The 16,424-nt window shown below is 43.9% G+C and overlaps 1 protein-coding gene across 1 annotated transcript in view; it reads right to left on the bottom strand.

The window, feature by feature from the left end:
* PRKN (parkin RBR E3 ubiquitin protein ligase) overlaps positions 1–4,663 on the bottom strand; it is a 939,557-nt gene extending 934,894 nt beyond the window's left edge. The window contains exon 1 of the mRNA XM_014519112.2: positions 4,418–4,663. Within this exon, the coding sequence (XP_014374598.1) occupies positions 4,418–4,663 (246 nt within the window). The remainder of the gene's footprint in view (positions 1–4,417) is intronic.
* Positions 4,664–16,424: the final 11,761 nt, after the last annotated feature.

The raw sequence follows: 16,424 nt of genomic DNA, 5'->3' as shown, positions 1-16,424 counted from the left end.
TATGGTTAAGGGCCTGCAGGCCAAGCCCTACGAGGAGAGACTAGAGAAACTGGACCTTTTCAGCCTCCGCAAGAGAAGGTTGAGAGGCGACCTTGTGGCTGGCTATAAGTTCATCACGGGGGCACAGAAGGGAATTGGTGAGTTTTTATTCACCAAGGCACCCCCAGGGTTTACAAGAAATAATGGCCACAAGATAGCAGAGAGCAGATTTAGACTGGACATTAGGAAGAACTTCTTCACAGTTAGAGTGGCCAAGGTCTGGAATGGGCTCCCAAGGGAGGTGGTGCTCTCCCCTACCCTGGGGGTCTTCAAGAAGAGGTTAATAAGCATCTAGCTGGGGTCATCTAGCCTTCTTTCCTGCCTATGCAGGGGGTCGGACTCGATGAGCTATTGAGGTCCCTTCTGACCCTAACATCTATGAATCTATGCAATGTTTACACACACAGTGTATCAAGTATTTCTTTTCTCACCAAAACAAAGGAAGAGTACGAGATCTAAAAGTGGTGCAACCCAGTGTCAGGAACTGATTCTTTGTAGAGAATAGAATTTGGATGACCTGGAAAAGTGGCTTCATCATGGACCACATCAGTATTCATACTCGCCCCCCCCCGGCAAAAAAAAAGCTTCTGTTTTATATTTTTATCACACTTTCCAGTTAATCAGTATCTTTTGAGTGAACACACAGAAAATAACATACTTCCTAGCAGCTGAAGCTGCTAAGTAAAATGCCTGACACACACACATCTGAGATATTGGATCCTGCTCTAGTGGAAATTAGTCTGATAAGGGAATTGTCTGAAACAGTCAAACAATCAAAAGAGCAACTTACTAAAAGCGGTGGAGATGATAAACATAAAGGAATATCTGACATAAAAGCGATGAATGGAGGTCTCTGAGTGAATGCCCAAGGGTACTGTGGTAAAGGGGAAAAGGCTAGAAAAAGAAAAGTTAGCTCAATCTGAAATAACTACAAAGCTTAATTAAAGGCTCATTAGTTTCAGTAAAAAGACCCAGTATACGTATATAATTTCCCGGCCCAAATTTGACAGAATTGGGAATAAATGTTTTTTTCCTCCCACAGGACAAACTCGTATATCCAAAGTTCAATAAAGTCTTAATCTCTGACCCTAACTCTAGGTTATCATAAAAAGGGCAACAACCAGCAGGAAAAAGAGAAAAAAAAAATTCACTTGGATTTGACTGAGTCACATATTTTCACTGACTACTTGGTCACTTCTGTACTTTGTCCCTGGTGTCCTTCCTAGAGATGGACCACTGTGATGCAACAAGCATACCCATCTCCTCTTAAAGAAACAAACTTGTTCTGCTGTTTTGAGAATGAGGGATTTAAATAATAAACTTGCTTTTTTTTTTATTGTCTCTGCATTGTCCCAAGTCACAAAAACTATTCAAAACCTGAACAGCCCAAACCTCAAATGTCAGCTATATCAAAATACACACTGGATATTTAAGTCAGCTTCCTTGGCCCTCAAAGCTCTCCCTGAGAAGGTGGACCTTCTCTCAGATCATGCATATATAAACAAAGCCACAGCTAGCTCTGATTTGCATTAGGCAGTGAGGTCCCACTGATGCAAGTTTGTGAAAAGAGAAGCAGCTTCCACTTCAGATTCTCAGCCTTTAGACTGAGCCTTGAGTCTTTAGACTCTCCCCCAGACAATGAGGATGGGAAGGTAATCACCATCAGAGGGCAGAGAGAGGAAAGGGGAGGGGAATTAACACTTACCCAGTACCCGCAATAGACTCCAAAGTAAGATCACTGCTGTGTAGGCTACTCCCTCTCTTTTTCACATAGCACTAGGGATATGAACCTTTTCTCCACTTTCCACCCAGCCCCTTCAATTAATGTTTGCTTCTGCTCCTCCTGCTTTCATCCCTCTTCTCAAAAGATAGAAAACCTATTCTCTCTTTTCACTCATCCATTTTGGGGAAGAGGATGAAGGTAGATGATGGGGGAAGAAAGATTCTCCTTCAGACTCTCCTTAAACTATCAACCTCCACAAGAACTTGTGGTGATGAGTTACACGAGTTAATTACATGTTGTTTCATTTTTTATCCTCTACTTCTAGTACTTTGAGAGATAGTAAGGCTTTGTTTGGCCATCCCTGTCACTGGGCCCATTTACAGCACAGTATGTGCACATGTCTACATGTGTGCGCGCTTACTGTGCAGTAAAAGCCCTTATTCATGAGTAAATTAACTACCTGCAAATGCAGGTAGCAAATTTACATGTGATTAATTACTGCAAAGTTACACATGTGTAGATGTGACCCAGGAGCAAGTTTGCTCCCGGGGCTGCCCTGCCACTAAGGGACCAGCCCCAGGACTCGAGACTGGGTGCCTCTCCTACCCCAGGGCTGGGCTGCCTCTATGGGCCCTGCTGGTAGGTGTTCATCTCACTCAAGGCCTTGGCAGGGGTGGTCCACCACTGTTGCTGCCACCACTGGGGGTGCTTCTGCTGCCAGGTGTCCTCCGTCCATGCCTCCTCTGCCCAGGTCTTGCGGAACAGCTCTCCCTGGGCCTCATAGAGGTTATGCAGCACACAGGCTGCAACAATGACCCAGGGGAGATTCTCCTTGGCAAACTCAAGGCAGGCAGTGAGGGAGCACCAGTGGCTGAAGATGCTCTCCACCAGGGTGCAGGTCTGGCCCAGGCAGCGATTAAAGTGAGCCTGGCAGGTGTGGGACCACATGAGCCAGGGCAGGAGTGGGAAGGTGGGGTCCCCAATGAGGAGGGGCAGGACCATGACAGCACCCAGCTGCAGGTCTGGCACCCCTAGCACAAAGTGCCCACTATCCACCAGGCCCAGCAGGCTGGAGTTCTGAAACATGCAGGTGTCATGGGCACTGCCTGCCCAGTCAGCATTCACATGCATGAAGGTGCCGCGGTGGTCCACGATGGCCTGGAGCACCGTAGAGTGAAATCCCCTGCAGCTGTAGTAGGGCCAGTCACCATGAGGCAGGCAGGTGATGGGGATGTGGGTCCCATCCAGGGCCCTGGTGCATTGAGGGAATCCCAGGGAATGGAACCCTGCCATCACCACGCAGGGGTTGTGCACATGGAACACTATGTCCCCCAGCATATCATGGAGGGTGCCACATACGTCCAGGACAGCTTCATCGGCAGTGGCCTTGCCCACTGCAAAGAGATGTCCCACATAGCAGAGGAGCAGGGCAAGGGCCAGGCAGGTGTCTGGGGCAGAGTTGGTCATGTGCAGATGTCCTGCCACTTGCTGGAGCTGCTCATGGTCCCAGAAGCTGGCTTGGGTCATGCAGAAGGCATCCAGCCATTGCTCATTGTCCTAGGTGTGCTGGACAATGTGCAGCCACCAGTCCTGGCTAACACAGCTGGCCCAGAGGCAGTGGGGCTAGAGGCCCAGGAAGGCAAAGGCGGCCCCAGCAGTGGCATCCAGAAGCCCTTGTCAGTATCCCTGCCTTCAGCAGCTGCACAGTGGTGGTGGCAGCCCTGGGACGGCATACTGTGGCCAGGCAGGTGGTCACTGTGTGTGGAGGAGCCAGGCAGGGCAAGATGATGGGTGATCACTCATGAACAAAACTGTCTTCCAAGGATCTTAAGAGTGAGTCCACAGGTGGCTCCATAGCCCAATTCTAGATCCACGTATCTTGTCACAGTGCGGACAGGTGTTTCCAGGAGCGATGGGCACTGTGTTGTTGCACTGGATGTTCTGATGTTATTTTTGCCTGTTCCTCTTTTCCTCTTCTGCCTGTTGACAAGCTGTTTCAAAGCATTGAGGTCCCTCCCAAAGAGTCTTTCTCCATTTTGGTCAGTCCTGAGTAAGGGTCTTCCAGGTGTTGATGTTGATATTACACCTCTTCATGTTTCCCTTCAGTGTGTCTTTGAGGAGTTTTTTTGCCCTCCACTACTTCACTGACTTTCTTTCAGCTGTGAGAAAAAAGATTTTTTTGGGGAGGTGGGAGTCAGGCATGCAAACAACATGACCTGTCCAGCAACGTTGTTTTTGGAAGATCATGGCCTCGATGCAGTTGGAATTTGCTTCGGCCAAGACGCTGATGTTTGTGCATTTATCCTCCTAGCTAATTGGAAGTATCTTGCGAAGGTACTGTTGGTAGTACTTTTCGAAGCTCTTCTGTATGTGGTCCAAGTTTCCAAGCCATACAGCAGAATTGGAAAGACAATGGCTCAATAAACCAAGAACTTCATTTCAGCAAGGATTTCATGATTTAAGAAGACTCCTTTACTCAGATGTCCAAAGGATGCACTCACACATTTCAAGTGGTGCTGTATTTCTGTGTCAATGTCTACCTTTGATGAAAGATACCTTCCAAGATAGGTGAAGTGATCCACATTCTCCAGCAATTCTCTGTTGATTTGAAAGGGGGGGGGGTGTTTCTCCATTTGGAGCAGGTTAGTAAAGTACTTGCATTTTCCTGAAGTTTAGAGTTAGGCCAATACTCTCGCAGACTTCTGAGAATACATTAAGAATGGTTTGGAGTTCCATTTCAAATTGCAAAATGACAGCATTGTTATCCACATACTGGACCTCCATTATGGATGTTGTCATGGTCTTCGTTTTGGACTTCAGTCTGTTGAGGTTGAAGAGTCTTCCGTCTATCTTACACACAATTTCAATTCCAGGTGGGAGCTTTCTGTCAATGAGGTGCATTATGGTGGAGATGAAGATAGAAAACAAAGTTGGAGTGATGACGCAACCTTTCTTCACTTGTTTTCACCTCAAATGATTCTGTTTGATTCCTGTTGCTGAGAATGCTTGCTGACATGTTGTCGTGGAGAAGTCTCAGAACACTGATGAACTTGTTTGGGCAGCCAATTTCACAGTTTACAGAATCAAAGGCTTTAGAGAGGTCAATGAAAGCTAAAATATAGAGGTCAATTTTGCTCAAGACATTTCTCCTGGATTTGACGTGCTGTAAAGATCATGTCTGCAGTTCCTTGAGATGGTCTGAAGCTGCTTTGAGATTCTGGAAGAATTCCTTCCACATCTGGGAGAAGGAGGTTAGCGAGGATACAGGTGATGATTTTCCCAGCAGTGGCCAACAATGAGATGCCTCCATTGTTTCTGCAATCAGCTCTGTCCCTCTTCTTGAAGAAGGTAACAATCAAGGCATCGCTTAGGTCAGCTGGGATTTCTTCATTGTTCCAGATTTTAAGGATGAAGACATGAAGCTGACATGTAAGTTGTTCTCCTCCTCCATTGAAAATCTCTGCAGGTATTCCATCAACACCAGCTGCCTTGTTATTCTTCATTTTCCTGATGGCACTCCCGACCTCTGCCATGGTAGGTGGCAAACTGAGGTCTTCCCTGATTGCTCTTTGTGGAAAGTTGTTGATCATATCGTCATAGACAGTTGAGTCACGATTCAGAAGGTCCTGGAAATGTTCTTTCCAGTGAGCATTAATGGATTTGGTATCTTTTAGGGGTGTTGTTCCATCCTTTGATTTTAGAGGGTTAAGGCCTTGAGTGCTAGGGCCATAGACGGCTTTGGTAGCACTGAAGAAGCCACAAGTGTCACAGATGCCAGCAAAATGTTGGATTTCTTTTGATTTCTGAATCCACCACTTCCTTCAGTTCTCGTGTTCTCCTCTGAACTTCTGATTTTGCTTGTTGGTGTGCATTTTTCTTGATGGCAGAGTTGATGTCATTCTGCTAGGCACAGAAAGCTTTCTGTTTCCTGTTGATGAGACTTCAGATTTCAGTGTCATTTTCATCAAACCAGTCTTGATGTTTCTTGGTCTTGTATCGTATGGTATTTTCACAGGATGAGAGAACAGCTGTCTTGAATCCCATCCAGTGCTCCGCAATTCCTTCTGGGTGCTCTGTTGGTAGTGTCCCATTCAGGAGTTGCCAGAATACTCTCTGCTTGAGAAGGTCATTCAAGCACTCAATGTTGAACTTGCACCTGATCTGCTTCCTTTGCATTCTTCATTTAGGAGCAATCCTGATGGACATGCAGGAATAGATGAGGCAGTGGTCAGTCCAACAGTCATCAGCACTAGTCGTGGCTCTCATCAGGACATCCTGGAGATCATGAGTCCGAACAATCATGTAGTTAATCAAATGCAAGTGTTTCGATCTAGGGTCTTTTCAGGATATCTTGAACTTGTTTCTTTGATGGAACAGGGTATTTGTGATGACAAGTCCATGTTCTGTGCACTTCATCAGAAGAAGGACCCCAATAGCATTTGAATTTCCAATAGTAACTTTCCAAAGTTTTGAGTTTCTTCCCACTCTGGCATTAAAATCTCCAAGAAGGATGATCTTTTCTTCCCTTGGGATATTTGAGAGGATGGTGTCAAGCTGTGAGTAGAAGTTCTCCTTCATGATCTCACCAGCATTGAGAGTGGGGGCATATGCACTTGCAATTGTCACCTGTTGGTTTTTGGTGAGTTTCAGATGGAGTGTCATGAGGCGTTCATTAACGCCAATTGGGAGTTCTGAGAGTCAGTTCACAAGTTTGTTTTTGATGGCAAAACCAACTCTATGTGTCCATGGCTCTTTTCTGCTCTCCCTCTCCAGAAGAAGGTGTATCCTCCACCTTCTTCTTTCAGATGTCCTTTTCCGGTACGTCAAGTTTCAGATAGGGTAACAGTGTTGTTGTTGAATTTCCTCAGTTCACAAGAGATGATTGCTGTCCTTCACTTGGGGAAATCACCATTTGCATAGTTCATTAAGGTTTGTAAAATCATTTTTGTTTCTTTCTGACTGCATAGAGGTGAGCCCACTGGACGCAGTTATCCAGTCAGGAATTGATCGAGACAGACTATGTTTGGGTACCTTTTCTAGCCCCCTCCCCATGTGGGGTGAGCAGAGTGGATCCTAAATTGGACTGCTTAGTCATGGGTGCAGCTGCCAAACTGCTCTTACTGCCTCTGTCCTTGAACAAGTTGACTGAAGCAAACACCCACTGCCTATGTGCTGGTCCATGACTAGAAGCTTCCAGATCTCACAGTCCTGTCCCCGTCACCACTCGCCAATCAGCATAGGACTTTCCTGTTGTGCAGAGGAGATAGATATATAATTCCCGTAAGGAAGACACCTGTGCATGACTTCTTCTACTGTGAGGATGTTGTTGAATGCCAACAAATGCACGGTCCTTGACAGATAGGGATCTAAGTCCAAAGGCATGGAAACCAAGATGATTGGAAACCCTTGATCTGCTGCAGCCTTCATATGCCTTCACAGCTGCTTAAAAGAGGGTAACACTTTTCTTCTGCCTGGTTCACCGTTGGGGTCTTCTTGGATCATCCTTAGTCAGTATACCCCACCACCCTTTGATCTTTTCTGGGGATCTCCACTTTGTAGTGTGGTGGAGATGCTTGTGTTTCCCAATGAGGCTGAGAGCAAGGCCATCAGGAGCTTCATGCTCCTGGTAGGGTCACCCATGGCAGCAAGGGCAAGGGGCAAGATGGCCGTGGGCTAGGCAGTGGTTGGAATGTGCAGCAGCCAGCAGGAGCCCGGGGCACTGGTCATGGCTGCCATGGGCAGGGGCAGGGACAGGAGAAGCCAAGGCATGGGGAGGCAGAGTTGGCAAGGAGATTGTTGCCATGTACTGTCCCTGCACTGGATGTGCTGCACCTGAGCAGGGAAGTGGCTGGCCAGGGAGCAGAAAGTGGAGCTGGCTTTTGAAGAGGGCCACTGGCTGTTAGTAAAAATAACCAAACAAAAAATTATAAGTTATCAATATGTTTGGTACAGAAGCAAGAAAATGATACTGTTTGGTAGGACAAATCAGGTTAAGCCAAGAGGAAAAACTTCATAATTTCCATTTCCAGAGAGATGTATGCAGGACCCAGTTAGGGTCTGGTTCCTACCAAAATGTGCCTCACTTTCTCCATGTTAAGGAAAGGCCAAGAGAACAACCAAATATAACCATTTGACATTAGTTTTCTATTGAAACAAAAGCAGACGTTGATTTGAATCCGATACCTTGAATGTGACCCAGGAGAAGTTGGGTAAAATTTTTCAGAAAAAATATTTCTTTCACTGGAGAAATGTGTGTTTGGGGCAAGTGAAGCAAGTCACAAGCTGAAGCTGAATTTGATTAATAGTTTGACTGCAAAAAAAACTGGAGAAAAAGAAAATGTTACATTTTGACATTTTCATAATGGAGTCTTTTGGTTTTAACTTTCAAATTGACATTTTGACACCAAATTTGGCTAAATTTAGTTTGTAAAAATCCATCCTATTAACACTACCCCCAAACCAAAGGAAACATTATGTTTAGTAAAGAAGAAAAAGCAAAAATTTCCTCTGACTTGAAAGCAAATATTGACCACAGACAGTTGTAACATTGGTAGCACTGCACAAAACTAGGGCACAGACATGTATGCTCTTTATTGCAACAAAAATGTTCCTTTTTCAAAGAATAACTTTCTTGTGGCAGGGTGTTTTGTAGTTTTGCATGTAATATTGGTCTAGTTTTATATAATACTACTGGAGGTTTCTTGGATCTTGGTCTCTCATTCTTCCTCCCCACTCCAAGGAGAGCAGGGGAAAGTTGACAAGCCATCAAACATCCCTGCCAGCACCCTGCTGCCACATGGTAGTAGGAGCTCTGGCAAAAGCCAGTGCTGCTGCATCACAGCTGGCAGTGGGGACTTTTCTCACTGCTGCTACCACTGCAAGAGCAACAGCTTTTGCCAATGATCTGGTGGCCCTGTTATCAACCCAAAATGATCTTTTAAATACTGTGTTAGTTTTTTGTTTTGGTTTGTTTTGTTTGTCCCCTTTTCGTTCAGCCACTGAACCCAAAATATAAATTTTTCACATAGCTGTGACCATTACTTCAGTTCTTTTCTCTACCTGGAGATCTGCCTGTTTGTCAAAGTCAAACCAAGACCCTGGGGGCCAACAGGGGCTCAAAGAGCAAAATCTTTATTTTAGGGTGTATAATTTTAGACTTAAATTGGTGTGACTGTGAGCTATCAGACTTCACAATTGCACATAATAGGAGACTTACCCAAGGTAGCCAGCTACATAATACTATTAAGAGCCCAGAAACAGGAATAAAGGTATAGACTTCTAGTCAGACACATTTCATTCTGACTTCCCAACAACATATCTATGTGTTGCAGAGCACTAAGGTGTGCCTGCTCTTTCAAGAGCAGAGTCAGCTTAGCTAGGGAGCCCTACCTAGACAAGGCTCTGCAGCCGCAGGCTACCTTGGCAGTAAGCTAATCAGGGTATTAGCTGGCACCAGCACCCAGTCAGCTGACTGGAAGGAAACGGGACCCTGGGCCACAGGGCTCAGGCTGACAGGAGGTTAGTTCTCTGTCAGAAGCCGGGGGAAAGAGCTCTTGCAGAAACATTACTCAGAGATGTGTGGTTGTCTATTCTGTTGCTGGTAAAACTAAAGAGCTCTAGGATCTACTAGTGTATCTGGAGCTAGGAGGCACACATTGTTGATGAAGAAGCTTGCCTCCTTAAAGGGGCAGGGTGTGACCTCCAATGTTGTTGTTGTTGTCACGTTGTAGCCCAGGGGCTTGTATTTATGCTGTTATTTGAATCCTGTGGTCTGGGATGAGGCTATTGGAGAGGAGGCGGCCTCATTGCGGGGCACACTACAGTATGGAGAGCCCAGGGCCAGTGAGGGCATGAAGACAGGGATGTGGAGAGCCTAGCGATGACAGGAGGCTGAGCTAAATCAAGGCCTACATAGTAAGTAAAAAAATAAGAATACCACTTAAGAGAGCTGATCGTATAATACAACAAAATTCACAAAAAATTGCAGAAGACATATAACCTTTAAAGGAAAATCTATTCCCAGACAGAACTAAACAAGCATTAAAAGTGACCTTCTAAATAGGGGGAGCAGGGGAAATAAAATCAACACAAGGATTGTGGGGATACCTACTACCACTCACTGCACGAATATTGTAACCCTCTCACAAACCAAGGACAGAGACCAAGTCTAAAAAGCAGGAGACACAGAAAGGAAATCAATTGGAAGAATAGCAATAGTCTTTTCATTCCCAGATTTCAGCCTGGTGACCCATAAATGATGAGAAACGTCAAAGAAAATAAATAAATAAATCCCTTTATTACATAGGGAGCAAAAGCTGGGATATTTTTCAACTTCAAACTAGACAGTACATAAAATAGATAACTTAATACATTATATGACTGCACAGCTGCTGAAAATCACTCCTAGAGGAAATATGAAGACAAAAATTAATCACTCAGTAATTCAAATAATGAAGCAAACTTAGGCCCTCATCTGGTACAGGCATCATATAGTGTGAGTTCTGCCTGATGATTCCCAATGACGTAAATAACACTTCATATGTGGCCAGGAAAAAATCCTGATGCAACACTGTGGTCTAAATAATGCAGTTATCTTAGACTGCCTACAACATAAATTCCAGTACTCCAAAAGTTTGTAGTACTTTATGATACTACGATTTTATCTCTAGTAGTTATGAGTTTATTTTCAGTGATGTATTAGTTTACATTTTAAACTATAGTAGGATGTTATAAATTAATGTTTTTGCAATATATACAATACATGACGTGACAGGCAACACCTAAGGAAAGAAGCAAAAAACAATAACTTTTACTGTTAAGGATTTCACATCCACAAAGAAAACTAATGGACAGAAAAAAGCAAAAAATTTCCACATTACTGTGAATTATCTGTGCATATTATGTGTTAAGAATCCATAATTAGAAGTATGGCGACACATTTATATCTTCTTTTTTGTATATATACCTCTTACTATTCTGTCCTTGCATTTAGCTTAAATATTGACCAGGAAACTAATAACCAAAAAGTTAAAAAAAAAAAAAAAAAGAAATCCTGAGGTGAAAAAGGATTCACTGTTCTTCTAGACCAAAAAGCTAGTATTATTTTACAAATTGCCATTAGACAGAACTGTCAAGGACAGGATTTCACAGCAAATTAAAGAATACAAGCATAAGAATTTGCAATTGTGTACCTAGCGGTAAAGTTGAGAATGTCACAGATGCAAATTAATGGCTCAGAACCATTGTCTATTGAATTATTTGTGGAGATAAATGTCAGCAAGGTGTGGGAGGCTATAAAATAAAGTCAGGGACTCAATATAATAAACTGCTTTGATTTGGGGGGAAACAAAACAATGAACCTTCAAAACATCTTTAAATTTCTGATGATGTCTTATTTCTAAAAATGAGCATTTGAACCAGATCCTGAAGTTTATTTTTTCTAATGCCTCACTTAGTTAAGGTGGATATGGAAAATCAGAGTAGACATTACAAGTTATCCTCATAAGCCTACTTCTATGTTTATTGTGTATGAAATATTCCTATGGACTTCAAAAGGGATTATAAAAATTTAAAGAACGGAAGACCGAATCCTAATTATAATAATGCAGGCTATCATGTTCAAAACACCCTATAGAACACAATCATAATTAGTCTCTGCAGACTTTCTAAACTTTGTATATACATTTCTTTTCCTTTTAATCAGAGGTTGTAGAGTACACTCAAGAAAAATACCTCCCCTTGATGATTATAGAAAGCAAATATAATCTGGAGCACCTTCTGGACAAAGCCTGAAATATATTGATTGATTTTAGATTGCTTATAACAAATTGGTAATTATATAGGTGTGGGGTTGAAGATGTTTTGTGATACAGGAAAGTTGTTATTTGGTATCTGTGTTTCTCTGCTACTTTATTTCTGATTGATTATTATTGTTGCTATTTTTATACCAATTCATTGTCCTTTGAATGACTATCAGTACAAGTTTGCCTAAGACACTTGGATGACTTCAGGCTTATAAGCCTAATAAATGCATAAAAGCCTCATTCATTTATTAGGCATGTAAGCCAAATAAATTAATAAAAGACGGAGTATAACATTTCTCCCTTGTTGCACAAGGTAGGATGCAAAGCTATGGCTTCAAACTGCAGACAAGTAGATTTTAACTTGATATCAGGAAAAACTTTGTTCTGTTAGAACAATGAGGTAGTGGGATGGACTGCCCAGGAAAGCTGGTGAATCTCCTTTAGTGGAGGCTTTCAAGAAGAGGTTGGATAACCATTAATCAGGAATGATTTAGCAGTAGCCTTCTTGCAGAAGGTTGGACCAGTAGACCCTTGAGGTCCCTTCCAACTCTGATTCTGAGTAAATCTGGACCAAACTATCCCTTCCCTTGAGAAGGGGCTGGTGTGTTCCCCTCATGAACCAGAGTCATAGCTACTAATTTCAGCACCAGTGGCAAAGATGCTGTCAAGAGCCAGAGACAGGAAGGAGAGGGGATAAATGCTCTCTTCCTGCACCCCTCACCTGCCCTGCCACAGTATCCTCAGGACTCCCTGCCCAGTATCACGCAGCCCCAGCACTCCAAGTACTCCCTGCCTGCCCCTCACAACTCCCTGCCCCTTCCAAAGATCCCTGCCTGGCCCCCTCTTTCCTCCCAACTATGACCCGCAGGACACAGCACTCAACTCTAGGCCCATCCCTCAGCCCTGCCCTGCTCTGAAAGAGTGCTCATCTGGCCCATGGGATAACATAAACTCAGTTGGGTGCTGGGGTGAGGCTTGACCCTATGCAGCCAGTCACAGAAGAAATAGGGAGACTCCTGAAACACTGTCTCCCAGCATGACCCAGGACTAACATGACCATTGGGATGAGAGTTGCTGCTGGCGCCTCCTCTAATCATTGCCAGGGCTGGTGCCTTGCTTGCCCTGTCCTAACTACACTACTGTCTTGCACATTCCATCTACCCAGAAGATTGTCAAGTGTTTTTCTTCTGTCTCTTGCCGCCCCCCGCCACCCCAGCCAAGCCATAGCGCTTCCTCAAAAATGCTTCAATCTGTCTGAAATTGTACAAATTCCAAGTGATGCAGAGATATCTGTTCCTATCAAGAAATTCTGTTCCAGTTCTGATAGCAATATGCTGCTAATGACACCCTACTGACAGGATTTCCTAAGCTGGAGGGCCTTCTTAAAGGTGTACTTATTGCACATACGGCCCATACAGGTTATGGGAGCATTCAGGAACACTTGATTATTGCTATTCTTTTTATGACGGTTTTACAAATCCTAAATTAAAGAAACAAGACTTCATGACAACTGCCAGCATCCCCAAAGCTTACTCCTTTGAGAAGACATATTTTAGAAATATCTAAATCAATTCTGACTGCTTACAGTGCAGGACATAAATGACATCCATACACAGTTACAATACACCTACCATACATGAATACCAGCACTTTACTGATTCCAGTGCCTAACAAGTAAGCATAGTAATATTGGTATTAGTCACTTCAGATTGGAAACTGAAGAATGGGCCACCCAGAAATCCAATTAGGTTCCTGTGTATGGCATCTACTTAATATTCTGTACCAAAATATTTGGTATTAATAGCTGCTGGAAATTTAACAGTACTCCAGAAAATACATCTGACTGCCTCTTGTAGGCTGCAGGCTGGCATTCTATTTCCCTTTGTGCATTTAAATGTTAGATTCCTAGTCATGTACCTGCGTATTTTGGGCCCTGCCTCTACAGCTGGACATGTAAGCATGCACATGTAGACTGAGTATGAGCAGTAGGCTGTGCACTAGCTAGACACATATTCAGAAGTCTGGGAAGAGGCCCTTCCATGTTTTAGCCCAAACAGCTGAGTGACTAGAGCACCTGCCCAGAAAACTGGAGCCCAGGTTCTAGACATCCCTACTTAAAGAGTTTGAACTTCCATCCAACCCCATAGGCATGCAGGCAAGTGCCCAAGGTACAGAGACAGTGGCGACTTCTGGTGGCTGCCATGATTACGATTGTGTGACTGCTGACAGCAACTGGGCTTTTTTCCACCCCTTCCTACGTCAGTACCTAGCATGGTTGCCCTGTTCCCCTCACCCTAGTTATACCACTGCCTGCATCTCTCTGACTTACCAGCATAGTGCACAAACTATTATGCCACAGGTTAGGAATTATCTTTCTAGCCTATCTTTTGAAGCTGATCAATTGGCATCTCGCTAAACTACATTACCCTTCCATTTGTTCTCTTCCTCCTGGCCTTACATATCTCCCTCTCTCAGCTGTCCAGACACCAGATTTAAAAGAATAACTGAAAAAGAGCCCAGATAATGTCTCACCTACAGTGTGGTTATTAGAGTAGTGGGCTGGGAAGTAAGACAGACACAGAACCAAACCCCCTCTGGGTAAAAGAATCCTAGAACCTAGTCTTTCTGCTCCACAGACAAGTACTTTAACCACTCAGGTATTATCACTAAAACACAAGAAGACCCTCTCCCTTCTCCCCCAGTGCCTAACACCTCTGTCATGGTTTTCTGGCCAGCTGTTTTTGTGACTTACACATACTCATATATCCACAATGGACAATCGTATGCAACTGCAAACCTGCCTGCCAATGTCTAACCTACTGTGCATGCTCAATAAGATCATGCCCCTAATGAAAACCTACTAACAGGGTTTCTTAAACTTCATGGCCTTCTTAAAGGTGCCCATAAAGCTAATAAGCATGTACTTACATGTCCACGGTGAACAGGTAATAGAATCTCAACCTGAGTGTAAGTGCCAATAATGCTACTTAAGCAGCTAGAAAAATGTCACTTTGGTTCACAAATAGAAATATAATTCTTTCCATGGTGTGTAAAATGGCAAGTTTAATCATAAGAGTCAAAGAGCATATTTATTCTCAGCAGAGCAAATGCACTGGTTATTTCAAGTAGCTAGGTACTCACTCCCTCCAAACTGTGCATAGTGCATGAAATCTAAATGCAGAAAAGTGCACTTAGATGTATTTCAACTGAATTAAAGGCACACTATTGAGTGAATGAAAACATATATATTTAAAAATGTTTGTTTTCATAATTCATCTCTAGTGACTTTATACATTTCCCAAATGTAGGATTTTTTGCACATCTAAATGAAGTTCTTTTAGAACAGAGGAATTTTCATGGATCCATGTGGATATAACCTTTGACATTTACATATCTTTTGCCAGGAGTTTACTCTCTCAGGAGATGGGCGTACTTCCTCATGTTAGAAAGAGTGCGTGGTTGAAGTGGAGATTAACTGACTCCCAGCCAAGCTGTATTGTGGAGAATACCGAGTTGGAGAATGATGTAGTGGTATGCAAGAAGCTTGTATCAGCAACTCTCTTCTCTCTTTTTAATTTTTTTTCATCAAAGTCTAAATATGCCAGCAAACTTGTGTTGATATGTATTTTGGAAAATCTCCTTTCCGGACTATGACAAAAGAACTTAAAAAATGAAATAAAGTAATTATTTGTCCAAGGAGCTTTCAAACTTTTGGTATGGTAGTCCTTGACTGTGTTTATCAAAAAAATTAACTCAGCCCAGTATCTCCTGGGCTCAGGCCTCATTACTTACAGACTCTGCCCCTCTTGGGTTATGGGACTCTGGCCCCACCTGTTCTTGCCCATCCTGGGCTGTGTGTCCCTGACCCTGGTTCTCAACCCACACTGACTATGGGTACTTGACCCTGGTTTTCATCCCTTCCAGCCTTCAGGTCCCTGACCCTGGTTCTTGTCCTCTGTGTGCTATGGGTCCCTGACCCTGGTTCTCACTCCTCCTTGACTACAGGATCCCAATCCTGCCTGCTCTCATCACTCTGTGGCTGTGACCCTACTCCTTGGCTTTGCTCCCTATTCCTTAGACCCTGGCTTTGCTCCTGGGTCATTTGAGACCCCCCATTGCCCCTACAACCTCAATCCCTAAACCACTGGTCTTGCCTACCACAGGTCAGGTGTTAAGTCAGGAGCCTTATGCTCAGGAGCTCTTTCTCCATGGCTTCCAGGTCAGACTGCCTGCCCAGCTCAGGCCCAGTGTTTATATCCTGCAAGCTCAGCCCCTTTTGGGTTACATGGCTCCTACAGCAATGAGTATTAATCAATAAACATTTAGTTCAATTAAAAGGGTTCTTATGCTTGCAATACAATCTTTGAACTGGGTTGAGGACAGCTGGGCTAGGGTTGGCAGTGCCAATAGCTGCAGCACAGCCTTCCTTCACCATCTCTCAGCCCAGGATGGGGGCCTGAAGAATGAAGGCCACAGCCCCCATGCCTCCCTGCCTTGCATCTTAATGCTTCCACCACTGCAATCCCTCCCTCTCCTGCCACCCAGAGCAAGGATAGATTCCCACTGTTGCCACTGCTTGCCAGTCCCCTAATGGCAAGTCAAAATGGTGCAGGCAATAAATCATATTAACCCACAATGTGCAACTGTTCACAGCATGTTCTAACTTTAACACTGGTTAACATTGCACAGATTCAGTATAGTCTAAGTATTACATGCTTAATACAGGCCTCAGGGCTCAGTCCTGGGATTGCATGGGAGTCAGCGTCAGTTCCAGAACTATGACATGATTGGAATAACAAAGACCTGGCAGGACAGCTTTCATGACTGAAGCATTGCCATGGATGGGTATAAACTGTTCA

Source organism: Alligator sinensis, unplaced genomic scaffold (assembly GCF_000455745.1).
Source record: "Alligator sinensis unplaced genomic scaffold, ASM45574v1 scaffold682_1, whole genome shotgun sequence".
In the NCBI taxonomy this organism is placed as follows: domain Eukaryota; kingdom Metazoa; phylum Chordata; order Crocodylia; family Alligatoridae; genus Alligator; species Alligator sinensis.
Note: the sequence above shows the minus strand (reverse complement) of the source record. Positions and strands in the feature narration are given on the sequence as shown.